Consider the following 22,398-nt stretch of genomic DNA (forward strand, 5'->3'; position numbering starts at 1 on the left):
GCCTCTCCTTACAGCTCGAGGCAGGTCACAGCAATGGATGGATGGAAGGCAGGCAGGAAGGTGAAAGAAAATAAAAAAAGGAAGGGAAGGAGGGAGGGAGACAGAAGAGAGAGAGAGAGAAGTGGGAAAGAAGATAAAAAAGAAAGGAAGGGTGACTTTAGCCAAGTCACACTCTCTCATCCTGAGATCTTGACAAGAAAACTCTGTGAGAGAGTCTAAAACAACTTGAACACACACAACAACAACAATCTTAATTAACTTGACATCAGCCAAAAGCAGGCCCATAATTCCCATTGAAATAACAGCAAGTTCATGTTTGTTAAAATTGTTCTTCATTTGAAATATTGGATTGTGCTTTCATGTTTTTTTGTACCACAGAATGTGCAGTGTGCATAGGAATTTGTTCATTTTTCAGATTATAGTCCAGCCCTCCCAACAGTCTGAGGGACCATGAACCGGCTCTCTGCTTTAAAAGTTTACTGTTATTTATTGCCCAGCTTTAAATTGTCGTATTCTTTCAAAGAGAGGTGGGTAGAATCAAGAAGCCCTCTTGGATAACTCTGCCTAAGCTGCTTTATGACTACCAGAAGAAAAGATGCGGTCTTCAGCACAGGACCAATTGCTTTCCAAAACACCTTCAACCATTATTGTGTAAGAAAAAGGACAAATCTACAGAACAGTAACTACAAAACACAAACAACTTCCAGTGTAAAAAAAGTATAGCTATCTTTTAATTATTAAATAAACACACACCAGCAAATATACATCAGATTTACATTGTATATGCTAATAGTTTAGAAAAGAAAAAAGTGGCAAAAGTAAACACATTTTCAATCATGATTTCTGATGAAGTGCAGTCACTATTTACTCTTGGACCAGTCCCAGAAAGGTGTCTTTCTGGAGGCAAAAGGAAAAGGTTTTCTAGCTGGGTGAATTTGTCATCAGCAAAACCAGTAAAATAGAATGATTCTAAAATGCAGTGTACAACCGTCTTATGTATAAATACATCAACAATGATATAATGAATTGTTTCCTCACACATTTTTGTTGTTGTTTTCTTACCTGATAATGAACAATTTGAGCAAGGCACTCACGTATTTAATGACCTGTGAGAATGAGGGAGGAAGCAGGAGAGAGAAAGGCACTCACCTCAAAATTGACTTAGCCTTTATTTATCCACGATGCAGAATTCTACAAGTTTGATACCACTTTCATTGCCATGGCTCAGAGCTACAGAATTCTGGGATCTGGAGTTCTGTGAGATAATAGCACTCAAAATAGTTTAAAAACTGCTGTTAAGTCTACAGTATGGCTACAATCGTAGTCATACTTTAGTCTCTATGTAGAGCAGTGGTTCTCAACCTGTGGATCCCCAGATGTTTTGGCCTTCAACTAACAGCTTCTAAACTGGTTGGGAGTTCTGGGATTTGTAGGCCAAAACACCGGAGGACTCACAGGTTGAGAACCACTGATAGAGAAACATTTTTAGCATGTACTGTACCTTCTTTCAACACCACAATCAACCCTCATCATTGTGATGAACTTATCTAAATTCTCTGACAGATTCTTTTACACTCGTCACTCTTCCCCCCTATTTTCATCTTCTAATTTTATCCCATTTTATCAAGCTTATTATTTAATCAGGTTTTATTGTGTTTTAATGGATTTTAGTTCACTATTACTGAAGTTTTAGGAAGGTGATTAGTGTCTTTGTGTATTTTTGGCTTTTATTGTTGATAGTGTCAGTGGTCTAATAAATAAACAGATCAATCTATTTACCACAGTGGTATAGTCAATAAACATATCTCTCTATCTACCACAATCAGTGGTCTAGTCAATAAACAGATCTATCTATCTACCACAATCAGTGGTCTAATCAATAAACAGATCTCTCTATCTACCACAATCAGTGGTCTAATCAATAAACAGATCTCTCTATCTACCACAATCAGTGGTCTAGTCAATAAACAGATCTATCTATCTATCTACCACAATCAGTGGTCTAATCAATAAACAGATCTATCTATCTACCACAATTAGTGGTTTAGTCAATAAACAGATCTATTTATCTACCACAATCAGTGGTCTAGTCAATAAACAGATCTATCTATCTACCACAATCAGTGGTCTAATCAATGAACAGATCTATCTATCTACCACGATTAGTGGTTTAGTCAATAAACAGATCTATATCTACCACAATCAGTGGTTTGTCAATAAACAGATCTATATCTACCACAATCAGTGGTCTAGTCAATAAACAGATCTATCTATCTACCACAATTAGTGGTCTAGTCAACAGATCTATCTATCTACCACAATCAGTGGTCTAATCAATAAACAGATCTATCTATCTACCACAGTTAGTGGTCTAGTCAATAAACAGATCTTATCTATCTACCACAATCAGTGGTCTAATCAATAAACAGATCTATTTATCTACCACAAGTAGTGGTCTAGTCAACAGATCTATCTACCACAATCAGTGGTCTAATCAATAAACAGATCTATCTATCTACCACAATCAACTGCTCAAAACTCTTTGGCACCATAGGCATCCTGCACATTCATCAGTGCAAAAGTAGCTGGTGGACGAAGAAACTCTGGGTTTCAACTACAAGCTCAATTCAGTCAGAGTTTAAGTTATACTGTTTCAAAGCCCTACAGTTTCAGCTTCTGTTCACTGCAAACACAGACCAAATGTTGGGAAAGACCCAGTTCAGCACATCACTATGTTTCATCCTAAGGATTTAAAGACTTTCACTCAGGAGGAGGTTTTAGCACTGGGCCACTTACAAATCACTTTTTTAATTTCAAAAAGGAAATTTATCAGCTTACCAAGTTCCTTTGAGGCATTTTAATAATTAGTTGTTGCACTTAATTGAGATTCAGGCCTTTCCCAGCTCTTGGTCAGTTTGCGTGCAAACATTTTGAGGAACACTCTTCTCCATTAACAGAGGGGATACTGAGTTCAGACCTGGCTTCTGCTGTTCAGTAACTTCAGTGAGTATGCAGCACTCACCCTTTGAAAAGGTCCAGATTTAGGTCTTCCCTTGTGTACCACTGGCACTGTATGGTTGTCGTGCATCTTGGCCTTAAAAGGGCTGTTCACAGGCACATAGTCACCTCTCGCAGCCTGGAACCTCCTTCCGCCTAAAAAGCTGATGGCTGGTTTAGTTCATTTAGATACTTTCTGGAAATAAACTTCAAATGGTTCTTCATTTCCCAGCGCTTCAGACAGACCTGGCTAGGAAGCCTCACTGGTTTTTCCTACAGAGGAGGATGTTTCATCAGAGTTTGGAAAAAATGATGCGCACTGAAATTTATTTTTATGACAATAACACTATGTAACAAAATTTGGGGAAAAATCTGTTCCTGGTTTGAAAGTGTTCTTTCCTGATGTTGTACTCCAGAAACCTTGTTTTTGTGGCTGCCACACACTATGCTGAATTGGTTGAGACTCAGTAAAATCTAGAGGAAAATGTGCTGCAGGATGTCCCACAAAAACAAAGTATTTGCAGTTTAATAAACTTTTTCCATTTTTAATGACTGAACCAATTAGGAAATGATATTTATAACCCAGGAACAAAAATTGTGTTACGCAGTGTAATAAGTACAACCAAAAGAAGCGCCTATTTCTACCCTGATCTTCAGAACTTTAAAACATAATGGGAACTTCCTTTCAAACTCTTATAATATAAAAATATAATCCCTTCAGTAATTACATCATCATCATCATCATCTTTATTTATACCCCGCCACCATCTCCCCAATGGGGACTCGGAGCGGCTTACATGGGGCCAAGCCCGAACAACATATTACATCAAAATAAAACCAAAACATAAACAACAAGCAACATCATCAAAATTACATGGGAAAAATACAATAACAAAATAGCATTACAATAAACACACTGGCTCTAAGTGCTTCGCCTACATTGTCCCAATGATCCCTACAAAAGGCTGGGGAATCTATAACCCTGCAAATTAGGCATGGGCAATCCATGGTTCTAAAGTACTCACAAAACTAGGGGGCACTGGTGCTTTGCTTCTAAAGTATTGCTAAAGTTCTGGTGGTGAAAATTTCAGAACTGTAACAAAACTTTCAAAATTTCATTATAAATGGCAGTTTCTAATTTATTCTGTCATAAAATTTGCCAATAACGAAAAAATGAAATTTTGAAAGTTTTTTTAGAGTTCTGAAATTTTCACCACAACTTTAGCAACACTTTAGAAGCAAAGCACCAGCGACTTCTAGTTTTGTAAGTACTTTAGAACCGGGTTGCTGTAGGTTTTTTCGGGCTACATGGCCATGTTCTAGAGGTAGCCATAAATGCAGGCGAAACGTCAGGAGAAAATGCCTCTAGAACATGGCCATATAGCCCGGAAAAACCTACAGCAACCCAGTGATTCCGGCCATGAAAGCCTTCGACAATACTTTAGAACCATTTAAAACCATGGATTGCCCATACCTACTTCAAACCTTGTAACTCTCAGAGCACTTGCATTCAGTTGTGAGTGAAAAAATAGCAAGCCTGCCTCTTGTAAAAGTTTCAGTCTGTCCGAAAACACATGCACCTTAAACCTAAGAAGGCAAGTAGCACTAACCCTGAATGGGTATTCAGAGAAACTACTTATGTTCTCAAAAGCAGCCATTATGAGGAAACAGACATTTTATGTCAAGACAACTATTTTGAGCAAGGAAAACACTCCCTCACTGACCTCTTCCTCAAAGTTGTGTTCAGCAGCACTTTTCTGTTGTCTGCTTGTTGCCAGCTCACGCTGCAGACTATCAAATTTTGATTTGAACCACTGGTGAGCCTCCTCCAAATTAGCTGTGATCTGAAAGAGGGAAAAAGAGGACAGAAACAAGTACAGTGATACCTTGACTTACAAGCAGCCCAACTTGCAAGTTAGTTTGAGATCCAAGCAGTCGCTCAGCTGGTTTTTCACTTTGAGATCCGAGCTGAGATCTGAGTTATGAGCTATTGCGAGATTATGGTACTCGCCATCTTGGGAGCAGCCCTGAGGCACACGTGGAGTTTGGATCTTTGTATATAGAATACACTATATAACAGGTTTCCTCAATAGCTCTTTTGCACTGGGAAGCTGCCAGCTGAAACCAGGGAGGTAGGCAGGCAGTTGCATTTAGTGGGTAGAAGGTATCTTCCTGAAACTGCATTTTCTTATTTAAAAACACTTAAATTGGTGTGGTTTTCAGGGGCCTCAAATGGATTAATAACATTTCAATAGGGAAATCTGCTTTGAGATATGAGCGATTTGAGTTAAGAGTTCACTCACAGAACAAATTAAACTCTTTAGTCAAGGTATCTCAGTCCTATTAAATAACTATGTGAAGGCATGCAGATGTCATTAATATAACCTTATTTAAAGCTCAGCTAGTAGGTTTTAAGGAAAGTAAACACTTAAGCCAAGTTGTGGAATTGTCAGATATAGTTACAGCAGCTCCCTCGTTGTAGTCATGCCTGCCCCACCCCACCCCCTCCCCGCAAAAAAACCATCTCATTTTCTGGCAGAACCTCAACTGAAAGGTTTCTAATGGGCTGCAAATCAGGGTGCTCTGAAACAACATCTGAACTGCTCTCCTTGTCATTAGGTACATTGAGAACAGGCAGCTAGAGAGACACCCTGGGGTCCTGATGAAACTCAATGTATTGCAGGAATAATTTCCTAGTACTCTGATCTGCAGCTCCTCAGAAAACCTTCATCATATTTGCATAATCTCTATAGGATTAAAAGCTTCACCAAACTTAATAGCACCAAGGCACACACCAAACTACTCTGCCTATATTATTTTTTCCTCTCCTTCTGAACCTACCTGTTGGGACTCAAGACCGGCTTCTTTCAGCTTCTGTTCAGTATGTTCTTTGCATTTCCTTAGGTGCTTGATTGTGTCTTCCAGAGTCTGAGTGCATCAAAAAAGTGCAAAATTGGATATTATTCTCTCACATTTTTAACATCGACCAAGAGTCTTGCCCAGGAATAATTGCTCAGTGTAGTAAAGACCACTCACCTCTACGGATCTCGTTTAGTATGGATTCTTATCAAACTAGAAAAATGGAGATGATGTCTAATAAAGACTCAAGTGGCTACTACCATAGACAAAACTATGCAATGCTCTGCAGCCATATATCAAGGTTCTTACATTTCATTTATAAGATTTATAAAATGGGACATGAGTCTACTGAAAATAACATTAGAGAAAATTAGATAAAGCAGACGTAAATAAAATATAAAACAAAATAATGGAAATATGATTTTAAAAAAACCGGCATCCACCTAATTAAGAGTGCCTTCTGTATCAATCTTTGCCTGCAAACCAAAGGACCCCATGATTCCATAGCACTGAACCAAGACAGTTAAAGTAGATTCATTCTACAACAGGGGTCCTCAAACTAAGGCCCAAGGGTCGGATATGGCCCTCCAAGGTCATTTACCCGGTCTTTGCTCAGGGTCAACCTAAGTCTGAAATTACTTGAAAGCACACAACAACAACAACAATCCTATCTCATCAGCCAAAAGCAGGCCCACACTTCCCATTGAAATACTAATAAGTTTATATATTTCTTAATATTGTTCTTCTTTTTAATTATAGTATTGTTTTTAAGTGTATTTTGCACTCCAAATAAGATACGTGCAGTGTACATAGCAATTCATTCATGATTTTTTCGAATTATAATCTGGCCCTCCAACATTTTGAGGGACTATGACCTGGCCCTCGGTTTAAAAAATTTGATGACCCCTGTTCTACAGCATACATGCACTCCAAGATTATCTTGGTGTTCCAATACTTTTGTTTTTAAAGAAAGAATTCTAACCAAGCGGCAACTGCAATGGCCGTATTACAAAGAGTGCACGTTTTGCCACTGCACATTACATTAGTCAGCAAATTACTTTTTTGGTTTCAGGGTTTTGAAAATTGAGGTGCACATTAGATTTGATGGTGCATTAGACGCAAGTAAATACAGTTATACAGTATAGAGATTAACCTGCCATGATCACCGTTTTGAATAATGTCCATAGTCAGGCTGCAGCCAATAAAAGTGCTGTAACAATGGAACTGGTAATGAACTCTGCTCAGCCAAGTGGGACAAAGTTTTGGACAAAATGGAGCTCTGAGCTCATCAACAGTCAACCCACAACGACTACATTTCGACAGGCGGAGGGCCCTTCACCTTGCATTCGTCTTCAAGCTGTTTCCGCCGTTTCCGCTCCTGTTCCAACTGGCTTTCCAGGTTTCTGTTCTCTGCTGCCATCGCTTGTTGATTTTTGGCCAGCTGTTGCATCTCACTTTGCAGGCTTGTTAATTCAGTGACAAATTGTTTGATGCTCACGGACTAGACAGATGAAGAATTAGAACTCATGACCACAATGTATTGTTTTCATCACAAAGTAACTCCTAGCAGACTGCGCAAAGGGAGTTTACCTGCTCGTAGTTTTTCTTCTGGTACTGCTCCTTCAGATCTTCCATTTGCTTCAATTCCGATTCGATTTCCTGAAAATGGTTCAAAACAGAGAACAATGTGCCAAGAAAATCCTCTTCCCTGTCTGAATATGTACAGGGTAAAATCCTGTTAAGACTTACAAATGACTCCTAGTTAAGAATGGGGGTGAGTCAACAAGAAGTGAGAGAAATCTCCCCCTTGGAAGGGGAATTCACTTCTAGAAGAGTTATCATGGGGGAAAGGTGCCTCCACTGAAAAGCTTTATCTCCAAACCTTGTTTCCACAACGAGCCACATTTTTCAAAATCCAATGATCCCAGGGACAGAAAGTGAGATGAAATCTTCTGAACAGGGGCACAGACAGTAAAACAAACACGACAGGGGTGTACACCCTTCCCTATGCTATCCAAAGCTCATATATTAGGTATTTATATATAAATTCAATATACAGTTAATTATATATATAATTATATATTTAATAATCACATATGTGTGTGTGTGTGTAATGTTCATTTGTGGAATTAATATAATTCAAAAACCACTGGATGAATTGACACCAAATTTGGACACAATACACCTATCAGGCCAACGAGTGACCATCACTCATAAAAACACTGGGGGGAAAAACAGAGGAAGAGACTTAAAAAGACAACAAATCAAAAATACATTACAACGCATGCACAAAACCACATATATACACAAACACACAAATATATACAGACATATATGCTTATATATATACACTCACAAAACACATATACAGAAAGGGGGAAGGAAGGAAGGGAGGAGAGAAGGGGAAAGAGGGAAAGAAGGAGGGAAGGAGAGAAGGAAAGAAAGGTAGATAAAGAAGGAAGGAGAGAAGGAAATAAAAAAGTGAAAGAAGAAAGGAAAGAGAGGGCAGGAAGGAGAGAAGGGAAAAAAGACAGAAAGAGGGAGGGAAGAAAGGAAGGAAAGAGAGAAAGAAGGATGGAACCTGAGAGCAAAGGGAGGGAGGAAAGAAAAAGGTAGAGAAGGAAGAAAGAAGAAGGGAAAGAAAAAGTGGGAAGGAAGGAAAGAGGGAGGGAAGGAAGGAGAGAAAGAAAGGAGAGAAAGAGGGAGGGAAGGTTGGCCACAGCAATGTATGATATATATTAAATTATATTATATTTAATAATTATATATATAATAAGCCAATATATATATGTATATAGCTGGAGTTACACTTATAAAATGCACCTGTTCCAACTTATATACAAATTCAACTTAACAACAGACCTACAAAACTTGGGGACTGCCTGTACATTCAAATTAGACCAGAGTAGCAATACTGGTGGATAAAGAGAAATTAATGATTATTTATAGTAATAGGATTAATCCTAATCCAAGTCTAATGGTTCATTCCTTCAAAACCAGGCAATTTTTAAACTCAGTAGAGATCTATTAGAGCTGTGTCTGTTAAAGGCAAAATGTTAACGTTTAGCTTTCTTTTAAAAACCATATAGCTGGAAAAAGCTAATATAGTCTTTCCTACTGACAATGGTCTACTACTTTCACAGCTTTTCTTCCTGCCAATATGAAAGAGGCAGAAAAGAATTTTGCTATGAGACAACTTATTGCAGCCCTTTTTTCTGCAATCATGTAATTTAGCTGCAATCATGTAATTTAGTATTACACAGCTCTAATTCACTTTGGTAAGAAGATGAAGCCATTTCATAGTTGCAGCACAGATGCAGCTTGGAATATTCTACTCCAGGCTGAAATGAATTAATCCCTCAAAATCTTGATTTGAACAACCAGTTGTCCCTACTCTAGTAGGTGAGACATGGGTTGCTGTAAGTTTTTCGGACTGTATGGCCATGTTCTAGAGGCTTTCTCTCCCAACGTTTTGCCTTCATCTATGGCAGGCATCCTCAGAGGTTGTGACCTCACATCCTCTGAGGATGCCTGCCATAGATGCAGGTGAAATGTCAGCAGAGAATGCCTCTAGAACATAGCCATACAGTCCGAAAATCTTACAGTAACCCAGTGATTCCGGCCATGAAAGTCTTAGACAACACAGTTGAGACATGGCTTCCAATTGGTAGGTGCAGGAAGTATTTTAAAAAATGAACCCAAATCAAAGGCATCAAAAGTATTGCTTCACCTTCATTCTCTCCACATTTCGAGCATTGTTACTTTTGGAGTTGAAGTACTGTGTGATGAGTGATTTCTGTTTCTTCACCCTCTCTTTCTGAGCTACCAGGGCTGACTCCAGCTCCACTACTTTGGCCCGTAGTTCCCTGTTACAGCGCGACAAATCCCCAGATTTAGAGCAGGCCTCTTCCAGGGCTTTCTTCAGCTAAAGGGTACCAAGAAATAGTCAGTCTGTACTCATTTCAAACAACAGAGCAATTGATGGCCATCCGATGGATTATTCTGCTCTCATTACTGCACTCCTAATGTATCTTCCCCTATGAACCATCTAATAGGTTAAGATCAGCTAGGGAGGCCCTGTTCTCAATCCAACCCCTCTCACAGGCGCGACTAGTGAGGATGAGAGACAGGGCCTACTCGGTGGTGGCTATGGAACTCCCTCCCCTGGGAAATTAGATCAGCTCCCTCCCTCCTGACCTTCAGGAAGAAAGTGTAGACATGGTTGTGGGACCAAGCAGTTGCACAATGATTCCCAGTGCAACAATAACCTTTCAGTGCAATAATGAACAATGAAAATGACAATTGGAATGGCTCCTGGAATATGTTTTTGGACTTTGTGATTTTAAGTAATATGTTTTAATTATGTGATTTTAAATTATAGTGTTATTTTTATATGTATTCAGGGCATCAAATCATGCCTTTGCTTTGAGCCACCCTGAGTCCCCTTAAGAGTACAAAAGACAGGATATAAATGTGGCAAATAAATAAATAAGGGCCTTCCATGGTGTTGGTACCCTATTTTAAAGGCAATCTATCTGGATCATTCAGCTGGGGGATTGATTCTTCCTTATAGTACAAAAAATCCCTGGTTCATATCCAGACTTCTGCTCATAAGAGATGGAGGTCACAGCTCAGTGGTTGCAAATATTGCTTGCATTCAGAGTCTCAATTTCTATCATTTCTCATTACGTGAAAAAGGAACAGGATCCATTTTACTGTTGTTACTTATGTCAATGAGCAATTTAGCATTTTATTCCAGATCAGAAGGGTTGAGAAGCACACATTTATTTTTAAAATGTTCTCCTGTCCCTCTTTTCTCACCTCTGTTGATTCCTTTTGGGCTGCCTTCTTTGTAACTTCCCGCTCAGTCTGAAACTGTTTCTTCAGAGTCTCAAGACGATCTGTGTACAGCTTTGCCTCCATCTTAGTTTCCTCAATTAACTGGTCCCTTTCAGGCAGGCAGAGACGGGGAAAAAGACATTACAAGAAGAAACTTCTTGTTTATTAATTTTGAGTAGGCCCCAAATTGGCAAAGAGGGTGCTTCCAACATTGATGTGGCATTTCATTTCCTTTGTGTTGCATTTTGCCACTGGCAGCTAGAGTTCAGCAGCCAGAAGTTTGAACTCCAAATCCACTTTGCTTTTTTTTTTTTTTTGCCTTGCCAAAATATTTGGTTTGGTACAAAGAAAAGGCTGGAGGCACATAAAAAAAATTGGCCACCCACACCAGGAAACAGAAAACTTCAGAGTAATGATCCAAATTTTTTTTACCTGCACTCCAGGAGCTGCTGGTACTCTGTTTCTTTCCTTTCCAACTCATCCTGAAGAAGCAAAAGTTTGCTTTGCAAGATGCTATTAGTCTGCAGCGCCTGTTCCAAATTTTGTGCAAGTTTCTTCTTCTCGGCTTTGGAGGCTTCCAGTGCTTTACGAAGTGGGCCCGTCTTTTATGGAGTGGAGGAAGCAAACAGATGTATTATTGTTTTGAAATTATATTTTATGGTCCTGGCACCAATTGTAAACTACCCCGAGTCGCCTGCGGGCTGAGAGGGACGGCATAGAAATATAGTAAATAAATAAATAAATAAATAAATAAATAAATGAAAGCAATATTGTTATGAGGAGTAATTGCCATATTTAGATAGCTGGACATATCATTCACATGACCTAACATCTTATCCAGCTGTTGCTGTGAACCTCATACATGAAAAACTGGTACCTGCAATAATCAAGTAGTAATTCGGCCACAAACAAATTACAACGGCCTAATAGAGGACGCTTCCCACTTGCATAACAAAACGTTCTTTCCCTCCCATCCTCCCTGTTGCTCTCCCTTCAACTATAGACTTCTTCTGAAAAGTTTCCTGCCACACAGAATTGATATCGAGGTACACAGAATATGAAAAGTCCCTTGATTTTTCCACAAGGCGTTTGGCTTTACCTTTACAGTGAGCTGCGATTCGAAGACAAGTTGGTTATGGCACTGTTCCAACTCTGCTTCTAACTTCTGTATTCTTTGCTGGCTCTGAGTCCTGCATTCACAAGCAGAGGGCGAACAGAAACAACGAGTGTTGGGAGGATTCCCCATCAAATTGAGTCCAGCTGTGTTATGACTGACATTTCTAGACTTAAATATGAGTATGTACGGATTTTACACATATAGAATTAATGGCACACTATCAATATTTTAATTAAAATACATGAAACTATGTAAATATGTCCTCCTAATGGATGGACATGAGGGAAAACATGTTTTTTTGGGGAAGCATGATGTATTGTCGAAGGCTTCCATGGCCGGAATCACTGGGTTGTTGTAAGTTTTTTGGGTTGTGTGGCCATGTTCCAGAAGCATTCTCTCCTGATGTTTCACCTGCATCTATAACAGGTATCCTCAGAGACCTCACAATCTCTGAGGATACCTACCATAGATGCAGGCGAAACATCAGGACAGAATGCTTCTGGAACATGGCCACACAACCCAAAAAACTTACAACAACCCTTTAGACCATGATTAGCACCTTACTCACTAAATCCGAGGCCTTAGTAATTGATTCTGTTAGTACTTTATGAACTAAGATAGTTCACAGCCTGTTATACCTGCAGTTTTGCTGCATTGTTGAATTTTAATTGGTAGGGTTGTATGTTATTTTATGTAATTATTGTTTTGAGAACTTATTTTGTTATTGTTTTATTTGTTATGTATCTTGTTGTATTTTGTGTGTTCTGCACTATTGTGTGCTTTTTGTGAGCCACTTGGAGTCCCTTCGGGGAGATGGTGGCCAGTGTAAATAAAGTTTATATAAGTATTCACATGTGGTCTTAATTGCAAGTAGTGATTCTTTGACTTAAGATGTTTAATTTGTTCCATGACTGAGCTCTTAACTCAAAGCAAATTTACCACTGAAATGCTGTTAATCCATCCTGCCCCCCCCCCCCAAACACCTCCCTGCCATTTTTATGTTTTGTTTTTAAATAAGAACATGTACTTTATAAATACCAAATAATGGATACATGCACATTCACATGGAACAATAATAAAGAAAGATCAACTTTAAAATGGTAGAAACACAAAGTTATGGCAAGGAAGCACAAACTGAAGAGGCAAAATTATCATTTTCTTCCTATTGTACTCATTCCAGCCTCCCTCCCTCTCTTCTTTCCCTTTCGCTCTCCATGAAGCCAAACATACCAGGAATAAAACCCACACAAAATCAACTAACCCAAAATTCCTTAAAATGCAAAACGGGCAGCAATCTCCCAAAGATAACGAGAGCACGAGGCATGGAGGCTGCTTCCTTGAACTCACACACTAGTGCTCCCTCTGATACTAGTTCTTAACTCAAAATGCTGGTCTTATGTCAAAGCAAAACCCAGGCTGAGCGACGGCTCTTAGCTTAAAATGCTGTTAAGATGAGATGCTCTTAAGGAGAGGTTCCATTATACTTCTGTTGTTTTTAAAAAATTAAAATTAATTATTCCTTAATACAGAAACAAATGTTTCCCGTAGTCTAGAGTAGACGGTGTTCAAGTAATATAGATATGTAGTTTTCAAATTCTTTCCCTACACAAAACTGGTAATTCTCACAGTACAGGGCTCTAGATATAGGGCCTGCGTTCAGTAGACAAAATGGCGGATATGGGGGGTGGGGGGAACCCAAGCCTACCTAATTGACTGATAAATATGCTAAATATATTCTGCTTCAAGAGAAACTATGTGCCAATCAAATCTTCCCTCTTTGTTTCCACTGAGTACTTGAGACTGCCACAGAAAGCAGACAGGTGTAAATTAATTTACCGATCCTTCTTCAGGCCTGCAATCTCTGCATCCTTGCGCCCCAGTTCAGTTTGCACCTTTTCCAAAGCCATCTGCATTTTGCTGTGAGAAGCCAACACATTCTCTAGCATATTTGTCATCTTGGCATTATCTTCTTTTGATTCTTCCAGTTTGCGTCGCAGGTTCCCCAACTAAAGATCAAGGAACAAGGAGAAGATCAAATAATAATTTTTTAAAAACTCATGTGGATTTTGGAATTTACCTGTCATAAACCAAAGCTCAGTGACAGTCTGTAGATTTTGCCAGAAAAAGGTCTTAGTTCTAGATCCCAGCACCTCTACATGAAGGCCCTTCAAAAGCAGGCCTAGCAAAGATTTTGGATTGCAGTTGCTGCTGCCACCGGATAGAACAGACTGACTGGGTTTATATTTATTTTATTGATTTTGTATCAAAATTATTGCATATATTTGTATAAAACTGATAAAAATAGGAGTACAAGTGGCTAAATATTTTTTTGACCAAAAAAGGGCCACAGCGACCACATTGTCTATAGCTTTAAACAATTCTTCCTCTGTACATGAGGCAGGACATTGAGGACAAGCATACAGATGCAGAGTTGTCTGTTCTGTTCCACAGTTGCACAAGGTGGAGGATTCTTCTAGGTAGTGCCATTTTGCCAGGTTGTCTTTTGATCTGCCCACTCCACTTCTGAGTCTGTTCAGGGACTTCCAAGTTGCCCATTCTTGGTTTGTGCCTGGAGGAAGACCCTCGTGGAGGGCCATCCATTTGGGACTTCCTGGTTTAGCTGCCAAGAGGGATACTCTTGCTGTTGCTGGGGGAACATTAAGAGGAGTGGTGGTTCTCGTGAAGCTTTTAATTGATTTGTGTCTTCTGGGAGGAGGCTGGTAGCCATGCAGTGGATGGCTTCCACAGTGTTCAACCTTATTTCTCTCACAGTTATCAGCAACATTTCATCGCACATCCGGGAGGTCAGTGCCAGCTATGACTGGGTGAAATGGATCAATGACATCTTCCTCTTTACACTAGGCTCTGTGAAACATATCTTGGTCTCCTTCCCCTGCTTTCACCCCACCCCCCAAATGGGATGATGTCCATAGTAATCTTGGCTCTAGATAGTAAAGTTTTTCCTGAGGAGTCTCTGTGTGATGGTTCAAAATGGGGAAAGCTGGGAGAAAACTGAAAAGGGAAACATAGAGTCATAGAATCATTGAGTTTGGAGAGACCACATGGGCCATTTAGTCCAACCCCGTCATGCAAGAAAAGCACAACAAAGTATCCCTGACAGATAGCCATCCAGTCTCTGTTTAAATGTTTCCAAGGAAGGAGCAATCACCACACTCTGAGGCAGAGAGTTCCACTGTTGAACAGCTCGTATGGTCAGGAAGTTCTTCCAAATGTTCAGGAGGAAGAGCTCTCCTTTCCTGTCATTTGAATCCATGTGGTTGCTGTTGCCCATTTTTGGTCAAAAGATATTTAGCCACTTGTACTCCTTCTATTTTTATCAGTTTTATACAAATTTATGCAATGCTTTTGATAAGAAATAAATAAATTTGAGCCCATTGTTCCTAGTCCTAGTTTTAGGGCTAGCAGAAAGCAAGTCTGTTTCCTCTTCTTTATGACATCCTTTCACATATTTATACATAGCTATCATGTTTCCTCTCAATGTGTGATGGGAAGACAGAACTTAAAATAGAACCATTGGGGATTGAAAGGTACAAATCCCTTCCGTTAGATGGTTTGCCACGCTTCTCATGGTCCATGTGGTGAGTTGGCATGTCAGTTGTTAAATATAATGTTCTTAATTTTTACTGAGCAAAATATTAAAGTGGGATGGAGACACTATTCTTTTGAGGCTCATATAGTCCAGAAGAAACCTGGCTCATAGATCAAGGTTTCTTACAACAGGTGTGCCATATAATAGGAGCGGCATCCTGTTATAAGTCAAAATTAAGAATTGTGATATAACCCGTGGATAAGTCAAGGACCATTCCACAGAGAGAAGCACTAATCCCATGTGTAATTTTATTTATTTCACTGAATAAAAATAGTTCTATACCAAATTGGAGCCCCACCCAAAAAAAGAAATGGGGCTTTGTTTTATCCATTGTAACTGGACTGCATGCATTCAATTCATGTTTTGTCTTCCACTATGACAAAACAAATACTTGCTTACCACCATAAGATAGAAACTCATGTTACCTTGTGCTTTTCTCTTCCTTCAGTGGCACTTATTTGCCCTTTCAGTTTCTGGTTCTCTCTTAGCACCTCATCACAGGTTTTGACTGTATCAGAATAATCTTGCTCTCTGCAGGCAAGGGCTGATTGTGACTTTTAGGAAACACAAAGAAGAGAACATTGTTGTTTCAAATGCTGGGAACTGATTTCAAAAGCAGAAGAAATAGATTTCACCATACAGATTATTCCAGATAGATGCAAATACTAATCCATTAAACTAATGAATCTTTCATATCTAGGCATGTGTCAGAGAAGTGGTGGATTTGGCAACCTTCTTGGTTCAAACAAATTGTTCATGGTTGAAAATTTGGCAGAGATAAAACCATTTTTCTTGTTGTCTTAAATTTAGGAATAAGCAGTAGAAACCAAATACCTCCTGTTTGATGTCAACAAATAAAATAAAATATCAATGTATTAATAAATCACTTTATTCATATCCCACTTTTTTCCAGGAGTGAAAATAAAACAATTGTGGATATACTTCCACATTAAAATGCAAATAAAATGGAATGAAATAAGTTTTTCTTCACGTGAAGTTCAGGCCGCATCACTTCCTGAACTGTTATCAAGACAGATCATTAGCAGCAGCAACACCGATACATAGCTTACATACTTCCACCCATCAAAACACATACAACCTGATAGATGTATTCTAAGACAGCTTTGGTAACACAACATGCATTTGGAAGAGGAAGAAATCTAATTTTGAGATCAAGATGGAAAGAGAAGGATGCTAGACCTAGTTTTGCCCCAATATGTTACTGACCTGCCTAGCCTGGGTGGCAATGGGAATTGGAATGGGAAAATTATACTTCCTGCAGCATGAGAAAAGCTTGCGAGTCCCTACCTTTAATACGAGGCAGGATAGCTCAGACTTGTTTGAAAGCCAGCAGTGTGTAGTGGTTCAAAAGCTGGAACTGACTGTAGAGATAAAGTTTGGATCCCCGCTTGGCCATGTAAACCAATTGAGTGATTTTGGGCAAAACTCATGCTCTTAGTCTCAAGAGAAAGGCACAGACAAACCATTCCAAGAAAACTCTGTAACGGGTTTGCCTTAGGATATCATAAGTTGGAAAAAAGACCTGCAGGCAAACACCAGCGCAGTTCAAAGCTTGAAAAGCACCCTGGCCTTCACAATGAGAGGTAACTGGGCTGATAACACTGTGTAACATCTGAAAACATTTCTATTCTGGTTTGAAGGTGTTGTACCTGTTTAACTGTGCAGTACTTATTTTGAAAATAGTTGTTCTATTTCAGAAATTTCATTTTTGCGTCTGCCACAAACTATGTTGAATTGGTTGAGACTCAATGACATATTCATTGAAAAGCTAGAGCAAAATGTGATGCAGGATGTCCCGCAAAAACAAAGTTTTTGTAGTATGACAAATCTTTTCCATGTTTTATGATAGAACCAATTAGGAAATGACATTGATAACCCAGGAACAAAAATAATGTTACACAGTGTAGTGATCAAAATCCTGCATCAGGAGACATAAAATCACATCTCTGTAGCTATATCTCCTCCACCTTGTAAATAGGAATACTCTCCCCGCCAACACTGTGATATCCATATTGTCAGGGAGCAAAGGGATTGGTAGGCATGAGTCCAGCTGTTTTTCGGTACATTCATGTGCTGCAACACCTTTCTATGCATGGTATGCAGCAGCAAGAAAATGGCTTGACATATCCCTGTTAATCTCCTGTTCTCCAACCAAAATGGAAATGGTCACGGAGAGGGTGGGCTGCTTACCAAATGGGCTTGCAGTGAGGACACATTGTCACTGCATAATCAGGACAGAATGCTGACTTCTGCAATGACTTAACAAGGGAGCTGTGGCAGCCTTAGTCTGACTTAACATTGTCGTAAGAGATACTAATATATTTAGATTTAATAATAGTTTTTATAATTAAAAAAAACAAATATTCTCAAAATTGAACTCACTCCAAATTTAATACATTAAACTCAGTTTTGAAGGTCTTTCTTTACTGTATACAATATTTTTTTCCGTGTCAGGAGCAACTTGAGAATCTGCAAGTCACTTCTGGAGTGAGAGAATTGGCTTTCTGCAAGGATGTTGCCCTGGGGGTGCCCAGATGTTTGGATGTTTTTACCATCCATACCGCATGGGGAGCCAAAGTTGACAGAGGGAGCTCATCCTCGCTCTCTCCGGATTCAAACCTGCAACTGATCGGTCTTCAGTCCTGCCAGAACAAGGGTTTAACCCATTGTGCCACCAGAGGCTGGGTATACAAGATGAAGGTGTTTGACTTTGAGGAGAGAACAGAGAGACAGCAACATGTATGATAGCAATTAGGGCTGGATCTACACTGTCCTATAACCCAGGACCTGAACCCAGAATATCTGCTTATCCCAGGCTATGTGGCAGTGTAAACTCATATAATCCAGGTCAAAGCAGGTAATCTGTGATCAGATCCTGGGATATAAATGTAGATCCAGTATAAATCTGATTTCAAAAACAAGCACTCGGGAAGTTTCCTGCCATTATTTTTCCCGCATGTTCCCTTTCCACATTCTCATTCCATGATCCAATTCAGCTTCCAGGTTTGCCGCCATTTCATGTACTTCTAGGGCTTTACACTCACCCTCTGGAGCTCGCTTCCCTCACTAGCCACGTCCCATGCAGTTTGTAACTGTCTGGAGCCAGCTATATCCATTTCGCTCTCGGGTGTTTCCTCTGTGGTCTTAAAAGCCTCAAAGCAAGTCCTCTGAAAGGCTTTGCAGCTATCCCCACAGTCAGAGGCAGACTCCCTTGCAGGCAGGTCTATCATGAAGCGAACTCTGCGTTTTGGAGAATACAGAACGCAACCCTGATCATCGAGTCCCAAATTTCTGTATTTATCACAGGCCAGGGACAATTGGAAACCATCACTGGAATTCTGTTGCCAGAAACTTTCAGAAGATTTCCTTTTTTTAAGAGACATTTTTGCTACAGATCTTGCTTTCTATGAGGGAAAAATGAAAGATCAAGAAAAGGCTCAGAGGACAAGATAAAAAAATCAACCCAGTGTTCATAGTTGTATTAGCTTAAGGATCAGCAAGGGCTCCGTTTCCACATACTGACTCTTAACCTCTCCATAGCTGTCATTTTAGAAAGTTGACATAGGTCAGTGAGGGAGTCCAGAGGAAGCCATTTTAGAAGATTTTGCCTGCCCTCCTTCAAGATGATTGTTGAAAAGTTAAAGGCTCAAAAGCTCCTTTTATAACAGAGGAATCAACATGGGTTCTCTCTGAGGTCACAGAAACAAAGCATCATTACTGCGCTCCATTTGTGATGTCACAAGATCCTCTCTTATGGTGTTTGAGAAGGCAGTTGCCCTCCAAGTCCAGGCAGTCTTGGATGACACACATTTCCTTGACCCATTTCAAACATGCTTCACAGCAGGATATGGAGTTGACACTGCTATGGTCACCTTATTGGATGATCTCCATCTCAGTGCTGAAAAGAGGTTTGTGTCCCTGTTGGTGCTTCTAGATCTCTCAGCAGCTTTTGATACCACTGACCATGGTATCCTTCTGGAATGCCTGGAGGGACTATCAGAGGCACTGTGCTACAATGGTTCCAGTCATACCTCTCAGGCATGTTCCAGGTGGTGGCACTTGGGGATAGTGGCTCCTCCAAAAAGGAGCTGTTATCTGGTGTCCTACAAGGTGCCATTCTATATGCTCTTTAATGTTTACATGAAGCCACTGGGAGAGATAATACGTAGGCATGGGGTGGGGTGTTATCAGTATGCTGATGACACCCAAATAAATTTCCGAAACAGCTTCAGCTAAGGACAGCATGTCTTCTCTAAAGGAATGCCTGAAAGAGGTAGTGGGCTGGATGACGAAGAACAAATTGAAACTGACAAACAGAGGTGTTTGCCATCAAGGGTCCTAATCTGGGGGTGGAGGTTACATCTGTGTCAACCAGTCCTGGATGGTATTACACTCCCCCTGTAAGGCTGTGTCCACAGCTTGGGAGTGCTCCTGGATCCATCTCTCCAAATGTCAGCCCAGATAGATGCAACAATCAGGAGTGCTTACTATCAGCTTTGGCTAATCCGGCAGCTGCATCCCTTCCTAGATTTGGAGGACCTAAAGATGGCACTGCATGTGCTAGTAACCTCAAGGTTGGACTTCTGCAATGTGCTTTACATTGGGCTACCTTTGTACCAAGTTAAGAAACTCCAGTTGGTTCAAAATACACCAACCAAACTGGTTACAGGAGCATATTGCACCTTTCCTAAAAGTCACTCCACTGGCTGCCAATTATTTCCAGGCAAAGTATGAGGTGTTGGTATTGACCTTTAAAGCTCTACATGGTTTGGAACCAGGTTACCTACAATCTGCCCCAAACAATAAGGTCGTCTTGGGGGGGGGGGGGGGGTGTCTGCTCCAGCCTGCCAGAACCCGACTGGCAATCACAACAAAGAAGACCATTTCATCGGCCGCCCACAACTGTGGAATCACCTGCTGGTAGAGCTCCGACAGCTGGATCAGCTGTTGGAATTTAACACACAAGTGAAGGCCTATCTCTTCTGGCAGTCCTACCCAGATTGTTTTAATGATGAATTTTAAACTTCCACTAACTAACTTTTGTTTTGTATATTTTAATATGTATTTTATGGAAACATGTTTTAATATGTGTATTCTACAGTGTTTTTAAATGATTATGTGTTTTAGCGATGTTGTAACCTGCCTCGAGCCATGAGGAGAGAGGCAGGTAAGAAATAACATTATTATTATCATTATAGCCTGACATGAAGTGGAATAGTTTACTAGTCCAGTTGTCAGAATTCAAACTAGATCGGAGAAGTATACAAACTGGTGGGTAACCTACAGCTATTCTTTTGTCTTACGAGGGAGAGGAAGGGAAGGAAGGACAGTGGCAGCAGTAGTAAGAGAGAGCCTTTAGCTTTAAACTGAGAGAAAGTAGGGAGAGAGCAAGTGAGGCTACTGGTTATGGCTGCCACAGGAAAGGGGAGGCAAACCATGGCAGAGTGGTGAAAAGCAGTATCTAAACTGGGGGAGGGTCTGGAATGACAAAATGGGGCTCGGACACTTCAAATATCCCTTAGACTATGTCACTGTCACCACTCTTCTATACAAGAAGTACCCTTAAATAGTTAATATTTAGCGTACTTTTCCTTAAATTTACTCTATGTAGACATGTGAGCACAAGTATCCCAACAAAGAGAATGAATAAAGAAAAGATTAATACTTGTAAGAGAGTGATAGAGAAGCCTCAATGGCTGTTTTCAGTTACTGAGAGCCTCATCACACTAGAGAAAAAAATCCACTTAAAATCCAGTTTCTGCCTCTTGCAGAATTCTGGGGTTTGTAGTTTAGGGAGGAGCCTTGAGCAGCCTCACTAAACTACAAACCCTAGAATTCTGCAGGAGGCAGAAACCGGATTATAAATAGATTTTTCTCTAGTGGGTGAAATAGTGAGAATTACAAATGATGTGGAAGGGAGGGGAGGTGGGGTCCACATTACCACTCTATTATTATTATTATTATTAGTAGTAGTAGTAGTAGTAGTAGTAGTAATAAACTTTATTTGTACGTTGCTCCATCTCCCCAAGGGACTTGGGGCAGCTCACAACACGTAGTAGTAGTAGTAGTAGTAGTAGTAGTAGTAATAGTACTAGCAGTGGTATTTATATTCCAGTTCTTCTCTCCCTAAAGAGTCTCAAAGAAGTTAACACTAAAAATCATACAATATGTAAATCAAAACCCAAGCATACAAACTTTAAAATAAACACAGGGCTTATTAAAATACATAGTTAAAACCAAAAGTAACAACTCAAACTCCCCAAAATGACGATGGCTGGAGGTTGTGTATATTGTCTCCAACACGCACACTACCTACACCCTAAATTGCACCATGTGGTGCTAGCTAAGAATCACTCTGTTAATTTCATGGTACTTTGAATATTACGTTATATTCTTATGCGGGGACATGAGAGAAGCCGCTCACAGGATAGTAAAAACATCCGGGCGTCCCCTGGCCAACATCCTTGCAGACAGCCAATTCTCCCACACCAGATGCGACTTGCAGTTTCTCAAGTCGCTCCTGGCACGAAAAAAATCTTAATCGGCAAATAAGTGTTATTTACTTCCCTTCCCTCTAGTGTGATTCCCCTGAACTGGTTTCAAAGCAGGTGTGAAGACCTGATGTGCTGGAGTGGAGAGGCTTAATTCCTCTGCCTCCCTGAGCTCAGAATCAACTATGCAAGTTAGAAGTAGAATGACAGTATTATGGTGAAGATGGGCAAAAGGAAGGAAATTAATCTCTCTCTAGTCCCCCCCCCCCCTCATTGATTTCTTGAGTGGTCTTTACAGTTATTAATACATAGAAAGTATCATTTACTATTATTTCTCTGAGGTTCAAATGAAAAACACTGTAAGGATTGCAAAAAAGATTAGTTTATAAATCAGTAAGCGTAAAAACCCTGATAAGACACTGCAATTCCACAACAGTGTCAGATTGGCTTCAGGGCATCAGGAA

The 22,398-nt window shown here is 40.0% G+C and overlaps 1 protein-coding gene across 2 annotated transcripts in view; it reads right to left on the reverse strand.

The window, feature by feature from the left end:
- Positions 1 to 709: 709 nt before the first annotated feature.
- Positions 710 to 22,398, reverse strand: part of CCDC150 (coiled-coil domain containing 150) — a 50,864-nt gene continuing 29,175 nt past the window's right edge. For both annotated transcript variants that reach the window (XM_067470735.1, XM_067470732.1), the window contains 11 exons: positions 15,848 to 15,976; positions 13,649 to 13,818; positions 11,795 to 11,885; positions 11,128 to 11,297; positions 10,678 to 10,804; positions 9,587 to 9,781; positions 7,447 to 7,515; positions 7,196 to 7,357; positions 5,839 to 5,925; positions 4,722 to 4,841; positions 710 to 3,270 (listed from right to left, as the gene is read on the reverse strand). In XM_067470735.1, the coding sequence (XP_067326836.1) occupies positions 3,154 to 3,270; positions 4,722 to 4,841; positions 5,839 to 5,925; positions 7,196 to 7,357; positions 7,447 to 7,515; positions 9,587 to 9,781; positions 10,678 to 10,804; positions 11,128 to 11,297; positions 11,795 to 11,885; positions 13,649 to 13,818; positions 15,848 to 15,976 (1,437 nt within the window). In that variant the 3' untranslated portion in view covers positions 710 to 3,153. The remainder of the gene's footprint in view (positions 3,271 to 4,721; positions 4,842 to 5,838; positions 5,926 to 7,195; positions 7,358 to 7,446; positions 7,516 to 9,586; positions 9,782 to 10,677; positions 10,805 to 11,127; positions 11,298 to 11,794; positions 11,886 to 13,648; positions 13,819 to 15,847; positions 15,977 to 22,398) is intronic.

Source organism: Anolis sagrei, chromosome 1 (assembly GCF_037176765.1).
Source record: "Anolis sagrei isolate rAnoSag1 chromosome 1, rAnoSag1.mat, whole genome shotgun sequence".
In the NCBI taxonomy this organism is placed as follows: domain Eukaryota; kingdom Metazoa; phylum Chordata; class Lepidosauria; order Squamata; family Dactyloidae; genus Anolis; species Anolis sagrei.